General features: G+C 46.0%; 1 protein-coding gene across 1 annotated transcript; it reads right to left on the bottom strand.

Moving 5' to 3' along the window:
* LOC135321856 (inactive pancreatic lipase-related protein 1-like) lies at positions 1-10,572 on the bottom strand. The gene is given in 11 exon segments (XM_064488597.1): positions 1-68; positions 254-324; positions 3,321-3,489; positions 4,072-4,179; positions 6,065-6,124; positions 6,364-6,472; positions 6,939-6,988; positions 6,991-7,063; positions 9,235-9,360; positions 9,801-9,957; positions 10,526-10,572. Coding segments are annotated over 11 exon segments (1,038 nt in total).

Here is a 10,572-nt window from a genome sequence, read left to right as displayed (position 1 = left end):
CTAGTTCTGCCGCTCGTTCATCGCCAGCGCCTCCGGTGAGAAGACAGTGGGCACGAGGACCAAGGAAACTGGGAAGAAAAGGGGTGGTCACTGGAGGTCAAGGGCAGGAAACCCAAATAGATGGAAATGTGCAGGACATTTAAAAATACTTCTCAAATGTCCCACGGGGCAGCTGACATCAGCGACAGATGCTGTGAATGGATTGATGCAGGAACGTATTTTATTGGTTGTTAACACGGCACCTGTGTCATGCCTGGAGTTTCACAGGGCGTGAGAGTGAGCAGGACATCTTCTTTCATGGTGTCTTCACTTCAGAAACTGCACCTGCGGAGAAAAATGAACGCTTTTTCAGTGCTGGGCATCCTTACACAGCAATTTGAGTTGTAAAGCAAAAATAATTGCTGATTTTACAATTCAGAAGGATGAGGGCAGCACAAGGGTGGAAGCTTCACACAATTCCAGGAGAGCTGATTGCCTGGGGCTCCCAGAGGGAGGGGCTGGTGTGGTCCCAGGACTAGGTCAGCTGTAGCTTAGAAGTGGCCCCTGGCCTCTGGGTCCTCGGGTGGCCAGGACTGTGGGCTCCTTGAGGCAGAGACTGACCTCTCCCAGCTCTCCTTCTCCACAATACATTCGCCCAGCCCCATAAACCCAGTGGATTGGTTTACAGATGGACTCACTCTTGGCCCAGCTACTCTGGGGAACCCACTCAACCTTATAGCAGCTTGAGAAAATACAGTAGCCACAGTATGTTGAGCTCTTACGAGCTGTGGGCAAGGACCCGAACTGGTTCACTCATGTGAGCTTCACCAGCACAACACACATGTGAGGAGGTGTTGTTATGAGTCCTCCATCGCAGGAAAGGAAACTGAGGCAGGGGGGCTCTCAGTTACTACGTGGAAGAACCAAGATGCCAATACAGGTCCATCTGATGTTCCACATTTCCTATGGTGGGGTCACCTTCAAACCTTCCTTGAGCTTGCCTTCCAAACCTGGAGTTGGGGGCCTGGCTCTCCCCCTAGTTTCCCCCCTCCCAGCCTTCCGGCGGTGACACTGGGCTGGTTACTTGAGTTTCAGCATGGGTGTTTTTGTTTGTAGAAGAGGGCGTAGCTCCCTCCCATGACTGGTGAGAATCCCATGTCAATAGCGCAGCATCTCATGACAATAAACGTAAAAAAGCTTTATAATTAATTTAAAAACAACGCAGGTCGGGAGGGTATAGCTCAGTGGTAGAGTGCATGCCTAGCATGCAGGAGGCCCTGGGTTCAATCCTCATTAAAATACTTAGTACCTCCATTAAATAGATAAATAAACTTAAAACAACAACAACAACAATAATGCCGATGTAAGTGGTTCTCCTTATGGATCTTCCAAGAACCACGGGCTTCTCTCACCACATTTGATCTCTGAAGTGTCAAGCTCTTTCCTCATCTTCACCCCCTTTCTCTTTTGTATTTTATCTGTTTTTCCTGGAAGCCCTAACCCTTATCTCCAATCATATTCCAGGTCCTCGTCCCTCCCGCACCAAGCCGGGTCCCCTGCTAGCACCCTTCCAAGTCAAAACCCCGCATCCAGAGAGATGCCTCAGGGCCCCCTTCCCTCCCTCACGGCCTCCCCGGCCCTCTGCCGGCCTCCCCGGCCACTCTCCTTGGGCACCTTACAGGGAGTTCTTAATTCTGTCCTTTGATCTTTCATGGGAACCATCTGTCTAATTTTTCTCAACAGCTACTCTGTAAACAACAGAGCAGGCCCCGTCTTTGCCCCTCCCCCTGTCTGCCAGGCATATCTGGAACATCAAAAAGTCAGGGAGGAAGTGTTGGGATAAAGAGAAATCAAGAGGGGAACTACGTTTTTCTTTTGAGTCCACGTCACCAGTGGGATCCCTGTCAGTTTCCTTGATCAGACTTGAACCCTCGCTGAGGTGACTGGAAAAATCTGAGGGGGGATCTGAGAGGAGGTTGGATAAAGTCTTGATTTTCTTTAGCCTCCCCATTATTATTATCATTATTTAAAAATGTTACTTATTGGCTGTTTTCTTAACAGCAACATAATTGAATAATTCAACAAATTCAGCATTTTTACCCCACAAACTCATTTGTGAGGTTTGATGTTGGTTTTCTCTTCCTCCTGGGTTGGCAGGCAGGGAAGCTGCCTTCAGGCTCCTGGAGGGTCCTGGTGGCAGCTGATGGACGCAGGGCCTTGGTCATGGTCTTGGGTACATTCTGTTCCATTTCTAGAAGGCCATGGCCTTTCTGCAGAAAATCTGGAAGGTACAATGTGCCCTGGCTGATTTGGTCTTGCATTTCTCTCCTTTCTCAGGTCTACCTACGAGCAAGTCACCTCCTGGGAACGCCCTGCATTTGAAAGATTCCAGTGAGACCACCTTCTTCAGACACGATTTTAACCACACAGGATCCAGGCAACAAGTCCACTTCCTAACGGGCCCTGGGGAACTGACCTTAGATCCCCAGTGTCCTCTGATGGGGGCCGGCCGGCGAGGCCTTGGCTGCATCCCCAGCCTGCGCAGGGCTCCCCACCAGCCTTCTCGATGCTATGCTTTTGCTGAGAGGACCTTCTTGTTCTGCTGACCACCTGCCTGGGCCCGCCCCTCTGTCCTCTCCTCACAGAGACAGGGAGGACCTCACAGGGGCCATCCAGCTTAAGACTGTGAAGTTTGCCAATCCATTGCCTGCCTGGGGGAGTGACGTTCCCTGAGGCCTGAGTTTAGGGACCCCACCTAACCTCCCAAACCTCCATCAGTGACCAAATGCCCAGGATCCCCTGCCCACCAAGCCACATGGGGGTGTCCTGCTGGCTAGACTTGGGGTCATTACCCTCACATCCCTGCAGCTGCAACAACTGGGGACATATTGGGTCAGGATGAAGATTCTGCAAGTATTGTCACCTCAGCTCTCTCTTGTCTTATCTCAAAACTTACATCTTCTGCTAACACTGATTTCTTTTTCCTTCTATTATCCTGAACGTTCACTGATCTTGCCCTCTTTAACATGTAGCTACTCTCTAGCCCATATTTATAACCTTATACCTTCAGAAATTATTTCTTATTTCTCTTTTTTATTTTCCATCCTTAGCTTTTGTTGAAGGCAGGGCCATGTCTTCTGTGCCTCCCGCAGGGAGTGCTGAGAACACCCAATGGAAATGGTCTGCAATCTATCAGCTGTTTATTCGTCTGGGGAAAACGGGCCCCAGATAGGTGTTGACTCTTCTGGCTGAGCTGTAACTGACTTTCTGGGGTGAGTCTCCAGGACAAATACAAATCCTTAGGCGCACATCCTTAGGCACAAGCCACCAAAGATACGTACTCCGTCTTATCCTCTCCCTTTTGCATGGTGATCTTGGCTGCACCCACTTTAGGGAGGGTTGGGTTTACCGCGTTGTTATTCCAAAGAAACTTGACTTTCTCAATGGTTCCAACATGGAGATCTGCGTCAAACTCGCTGAAATGGGTGGAGCCCGGTTTGATAATCCCCCCTGAAATAGAGAAATAGACACATTCTCATTCACTGAAACAAGTTCTAAGGACCATAGGAGGCCATGTCACTCTTTTCTACTCTAGAGTAACAGGATGATTTTCCCAAATTAACTCTCAAATAGGGGTTAGAGAAATGAAAAAGTCACCTATATGCCGGCAGCCTCAAACTATTAATTGAAATGTTGTTTCCTCAAATTTAATTTCCCCGTAAAACTTTCTTATAGAAAACTCCGCAATTCCTTCATATTATTTTTTTTCTGGTAGAATTATTTGTACAGTGATGAGTTATCCACTTAGTTTAAAACAAGCATGTGTCACTAGGCTAATCAGAAAACATGACATCCAGGATAATATTAGATTTATTTAAAAAAATCTGATCTGTTGAGAGAGGAAGAATTAAATGCCTGGATTCATAATAGAGAAAAAGAACAATTGTTAGCAGAAGTCTGAAATTAACTTCAATACATAAAGTAAGTAATTAAAAAGCCACTGATAAAGAGATGACGTGCATTTCAGCGCATGGATGCAAAGGCCGTGAAAGTCATCAGGTGAGATGTGATACTGAAAAGGGGAAATTTACTTGAAGACATCGTATTGTTGAGTATTTCCCCTATTTCCAAACAAAGCCACTTTGATTTGACCAGTGGCTGTTCTTCCAGAGAGTGTTACAGAAACTCCGTATCTCCAGCCTGCACAGGGCACAGAAAAGAGTTCCATTTATTCATGCACAAAATAGCTGACTCCAATCTCAGATTCCTGTCCCCATCCTTACACTGAGGCATCAAAGTATGAGAAGTTCTATGTGTTAGTCTACAACTCAAACTAGGCCAGAAGGAGAAGTACATATCGGTAGCATCCCCTTCTAGACTTGCCCCACCCAGTAAAGGGGCCACTAGCCACATGTGGCTGCTTAAATTTAAACTCAAATTAAATTGACTAACAAATCAATTCCTCACTTTCCCTACATTTTAAGTGCTGCCTTGCCACTTGTGGTTAATGGCTACTGCATTAGACAACACAGAGCACGTCCATCAGGGTTGGAAGGTCTGTTGGATGGCTCTGCTCTAGAATGACAGAACTTTGAGTTCGGGTGAAGAGAGAAGGAACCAGGACTTGTCCCCACAAATGAAAAAGTCACTCAAAATTGCAGTCCTGTGAGCCTCAAGGGCAAAGCCTGTCTTCTCTCTGCCTCTCCAGGACCCTGCGCAGTCTCTGACATAGTGGTCATCCAGATTTATACCTGAAGGGCTGTCCCAGTGTCCATGAGTGCACACACATGCACACGCACACACACACACACAAACCTACACACGTATGACCACACACTCAACATACACACACCCACACATGCACACACGGATGTAAACACACACATCTTTTGCCTAACTCCTTATTGTCCTTATACATCCTCAGAGCTGTTCTCCCTGTCCCTTCCTCTGGTCAGGGCCAGGTCCTCTTGTCACAATGTCACAGCAGCAATTCGTGGAGCCCAGCACACTTGTGGTTGCTGGCTCAGGTCCTGTCTTCTCTGCCGGGTTATATATTTCATGCTAGACCCCACATCCCCCACGTCTGGCATAGTCTGTGGCTCATAAATAAATGTTAGTCGAGGAATGAATATATGGTTTTTGAATATTTAATTTGTTGCTTTAAAATATGGGCAAGTATTTTGTGCATCACTACATCAGAAGGATTGATTAACCAATGCCTTTTTAAAAAAAATGTATACAGTGATGGAAACGTTCTATGTCCTGATTGTGGAGATGGTTACATGACTATTCATTTATCAAAACTCATGGCACTATACACTACACAGGGTGACTTTTGCTATATATAAGTTATACCTTAATATATATAAGATATATTTATGTATTTATATAAACACAGCGTCTTTTTACAGTGAACATCTTAGGGAACTATCACAGGGCAGATTGGCACAAAGTGGCTGAAACATGCCCAGCTCTACCCTATGTCCTAGCCCATTTAGCAGAATTTGGAGAGAAATTTCCCCTTCCTGATTTCCTTCTTGAGAGGACTCCTAGATTTGTCAATTTTTTTTTTTTTGAAGGTTTGATCAGAGCAGCTGAAAAGGCATGAACATAAATGTTGAAAATAAAAGTGAGCATTCATATAAAGATAGAGACTTATTTGAGCCAAATAACATCAGAACTGCATTTGAATGTCAGTTCCACCACTGATTAGTTGTGTGACCTTGGGCAAGTCATTTCCTTCTCTCAGCCTTTTCCTTTACTTTTGAAGATTAAATGAGAACATGTAAAGCACTCTGCACAGTATTTGAGATAATTGGCATTTAATCTGTGCTTTCTACAGTAATTACATTAGCATTATAATAATTACATTATGTGAATACACTTTGTTGTCATAATTTACAGGCTTTGCTTGGGTTAAAAGGATGCTTTAGGTGTGACGGCGGCTGGGTTTCTTCTGCCAGCCAAGGCAGCGGAAGCAGACCTTTTGTGTTCTATCCTGCCGTTGATTTCAAAGAGAAGGGGGTAAGGGAAGGACAATAGGACTGTTCGTAATTGTGTTTGTTCATGTTCACATTAGCCTTACTCTGCATCTTCCTGGGTGCCCAGTCCTGCTGAGACACCCACATCACCAGAAAACGGGGATCTGGGGAGGATGGACGGGGACAGAGGTGGGAGAAGCAAAGGGAACAAAGCCACCACCTCCCCTGCCCCAAAGACAGGCTTCTGGGGGGCTTCCTAAAGTGTCCAGTGCAGGTTCTAACCGGCTCTGCCACAGCCGAGGGGATGGACTCCTACGGGCCAGCTCCAAGCAAGGCTGCTGTCTTATACCATGTTCTGGGGTCACTGGCAATAAAACCTGGGGCCCTGGCCCTCAGGTCTTACCCGTAATCCTGCCCAGGCTTGGAGTCCTGCTCCCTGCTTCTCCTAACATGCGGGCCCCCAGGCTGTGGCCGATGAGGTGGACTTGGGTAGGTGAGTAGGTGTAGTTCGACTGGAGAGGGGAGATCGTATTTTCAGGACATTTCTGGGCTGGGTTTTTGTAGCATGCCAACCTAACACCATTACTCTTCTGCTGAAAACCTTCCATGGCTCCCATTGGCCTCAGGGTCAAGCCCAGCTCATCACGAGGGCCTCAGAGCTTTCCTGACTGGACACCTACTCTTCTAGATGCTTTTTTGGCCAAACCCTTTGTGGAACTTTCAGGCCCTCAAATACACCCTAATGTCTCATCTCAGGGTCTGGTTTGGACTCCTCTCCCTGTTGTCAGCCAGCCCCTCAACCACTTGCCCAGTTCATGTCAACACCGTCTAGCCATCAGCCTTCGGTTTTAAGGTGAATTTTAGAGTTTTAGAATTAAGACTCTGAGAGAGAGACTGATTCTCTCTATTTCCTCTTTAAACATATAACCCTCAGCTGCTTCTTTACCCAACCTCTGCAGCAGCCCACCTGCCACTCACCTGGAGCGTGGCCAGCATCCAGGCCAGCTGGGCGCCCACCACCCGCACGTCTGCATGTTGGTGGTCTGGGAGCCTTTCCTCCAGTCCACAGAGATGCAGTTCACCTCCTCCACCTTGAACATGTTCTGGTGTTGGAGAGACACCGGGGGGTTATCATGGGGGCTCGTGACACCACATCCAACCAGCGCTCAGAAACGGCCGCCAAGAGTCACTACTGGCCGTTCTTCTGTCCCTTCTGAGCTGGAGTGCTGAGATGAACTTGAGTTTGTTAGGAATCCTGTTGCCAATAGGAGTTATCCCTCAGGGAGGATGCTATGAGAAAGACAAATATCAATTCCCTCTCTAGTTTAGCAATTAATTAAAAGCTGGCCACTCTTCGTTTTTTTCCCTGATCAAATTCAATACGGTCGATTCAATAAGGTGACTGAAACAACCACGTCCATCAAAGAGCCCTGTTTCGAAAAGAAAAGGTCTCAAGTTCAATCTCTGGTGGCCAGTATCAAAATGATCTTCTGGATTTGGCCACTAGAGGTCCCTTCAGCCTCTTGGCAGTGCCTGGGCTTGCCTTCACCCCAGTCTGCTGGGCGTTTACGGAGGTTTTATGGTGGGAGCGAAGTGTCACTATTTCCCCAGTTGAGACAGCACAGGACTTCATGGAGAAAACACACACACTGCAGATGCATGAAAAATAAAACTGCACTGACTTAAAAGAGAAGAATTCTGAAAGGGAAACTTCTTGGATGTCAAAGGAGCGGATAATATCCTTGGAATTTCTGCCAGGTAGCACGTATGACCAGCTTAAATTTAAAATAGTACTATATATTGACACAACATTGTAAAATGACTATTACTCAATAAAAAAAAAGTTTAAAAATTTTAAAAATAAAATAAAATACAAAGAAAAAAATAAAGTAGTACTATATATTTAACATCCACATAGAATCTCTTCACTTACACGATACTAATATGTGTGATTACACACACATGGATACCGACAGTTGTTTTCTCAGGACTTTAATTTTTTTTTTTAATAAATCAGAGGGATTTTATTTTGCTAAATTTAAGTATCTGTTACAAAAGAATTCAGAACAGCCTGGAAATCTCATGTCAAACAGAAAACTCTATCCAGGAAATTACAGTTTTTATGGTACACCAAGATTATAAAGCCAGTTAATTCCAGTTCTGGCCAGTTCATCACAATAAGAAAATATATGCATTTCCTGTACTAGTCCTTGTATGGAAAGATCGGTCTTATTGAGTAATAAATCACATATAAAGAATAGTAGAATTTTATAGATGGTGCAATAGAATTGAATATAAATGGAAAATCAACCTTGGGATCTGGTTGACAAAAGACAGAGTTTACAGGATTTGTTTCCAATGTGGTATACAAACATTTTCCCAACAGGACTTTAATTTTTAAAGCAACCCTGAGGAATCTCTTACAAGCCTGGAGAATTGGGGATATAAACTATATCTTACAGTTTATACATTAACATATTTATTCATGATGGGGCCGAAGAGGTACCAAGACTTAAATGCCTGGTAAACCAAGGTCAAATATAGAATGATTTTCATCTTCTGGGTGTGTAATTTCTCCTGTTGACATTTTAGGTCAGAGTTATTAATGTGTGTGTGGAAGGCAGGCTGCTACGGTAAATTCTTAGGTGTCAGAAAAATAGATTGAATCAGTGTTCACATGGAAAGACAGGAAGGTGGTATATTATGTGTGTATTTGTGTGTGTGTGTGCCTGTGAACATGTGAGTTTGTGTGTGTGTGTACACGTGTGTCCTTATGTTGTCTGTCCTTCTGACCGAAAGCTGCTCTATTACAGTGGCTTTTGCCACTTTCCATTCTTCTACTTTGATCACCCGGTCAGTCTTAGTTGTCTGTAGCTCAAATAAGTGGTCAGAGCATGCATCTCTGACTCTCAGGGACGTGGGAAAGACTTGAATAAAAGGAACATAATCCCTCATTTATAGGAATACAAAGTAGCCTCGCTGAAAATGGAAGGAGATGACATTTAGGCTTGATTTAACCAGAAATGAGATAGTGGAAGTGTTTGTTCTCATAGCAAATGTCATTGCTTCAGACTACAGATGTAGTCCTGAAATGTGAAGGGGATTTTTATTTTTACGAAGAGGCATTTTTATTGCATAGAGGTACCTCAGTGTGCCAGGATTTCTTGTTTTGGAGCTCACTAATTGCGATCGCTTAAAGGGAGGCAAGGATGTTAGCGGGAAGTAGCAGCAGTGGCCCTCAGTCCTGGCTGCAGGGGTTAGAGCCGGACCCTACCTTGCACATGTTCACCAGCCAGCTCTCACCTCCCTTGTCTACAAAGCCGTGGGTGATGAACCGGGTCTTCCTGTCTGTTTGAAAATTGGATGCCTCAGTAGTTGATGGACCAGAGGGAAGGAGAATCTGTGACAAACACAGAAGGGTTGCACGTTTTTGTAGCTGAGCCACTCAGGGCTGTCTCTTTCTTTCCTATCGCTGCCTGTCCCAATGCCACAAATTTTCAAAACTTAACAAAAAGCCACCTCTTCCAGGAAGCCCACCCTGATCTCCTTTCCCCTGCCTCACCTCCCCAAGTCAGGAATCACTGTCTCCACTGGGTCTGGATTGCTCTTTGCCCCTGACCAGAATCAAATAAGCAATTAGAGTTTCTAACAAATATGAATCATTCATTCATTCAAGCCAACATTTTTACAGGAGACCTACTCTGTCCAGGTCTGGCTAGGCCTAGGGGCAGCTGGCAGGAAAGGGTAGAGGAGGAGGGTGCAGAGGTAAGGAACTCCCGATTCCCAAGTGAGTCTACACCTCACCCGATTACAATGGTGTTAAAATGGCAGAGGTCTCACCTGAAAGTTGTTTGCGTTCTCGTTGGTGTAGAGCCCAAAGCGGGTGCCTATCTTCTCGGGACTCCAGGGGAGAAGGTTCAGTGGCCTGATTGTGGTGCTGGCCCAGGGCTGAGAGTCAGAGAAGCACCTGATGGGATCATAGCAAACTTCCTTTCCTGTAGAGAAAGGATGACTCCACTCAGGGATTAGCTCCCAAGGCTGGGCCGTGAGACATCACTGTCACTCAGGCCTGGTCACTCTTCTGCTTGGGGACGACGCAGACACCTGCCTCTGCCCCATCTATTCTCTTCTTACCTCCTCGCCCCTGACCCCTTGCCCCATGCCCACTTTATGATCTGGGAACAGTCCCACTGAATCCCACAGAGACGTCTCTGCTCAGAACCACCAACAGAACTGAAAAGTTCTATGTTCCATTCCCAGCTCTTCCAGTGTATTTATTTGACCAATATGATAATGGATACTGATGCATCAATATGTTAACCCAGGCAGGTGTTTAATGCTTTACCTAGAAAAGTCTGGCCTTGGGCACCCTGGGCATGTTGGGGAGATGCTCTGAAGTGGGTCCTGCTCAAACTGCCTCCTCTCCCAGGCAGGGCAGCCCCACCCACCTCTCTCTGGAACCTTAGAGAGGCTGGAAGGCTTGCCGTGGCTGAAGCTTTCTCTGGCCAGTGCCGGGATGTTGGATTTAAGCCCTTCCCAAGGGGCAGGTATGATGCTTCTCATCTTTGGCTGCTCCCAGCAGGAAAAGCACGATTGTCCAGATGCTCACCAT

This window comes from Camelus dromedarius, chromosome 8, assembly GCF_036321535.1.
Source record: "Camelus dromedarius isolate mCamDro1 chromosome 8, mCamDro1.pat, whole genome shotgun sequence".
In the NCBI taxonomy this organism is placed as follows: Eukaryota; Metazoa; Chordata; class Mammalia; order Artiodactyla; family Camelidae; genus Camelus; species Camelus dromedarius.
This window is presented reverse-complemented; position numbering and strand designations above follow the sequence as displayed.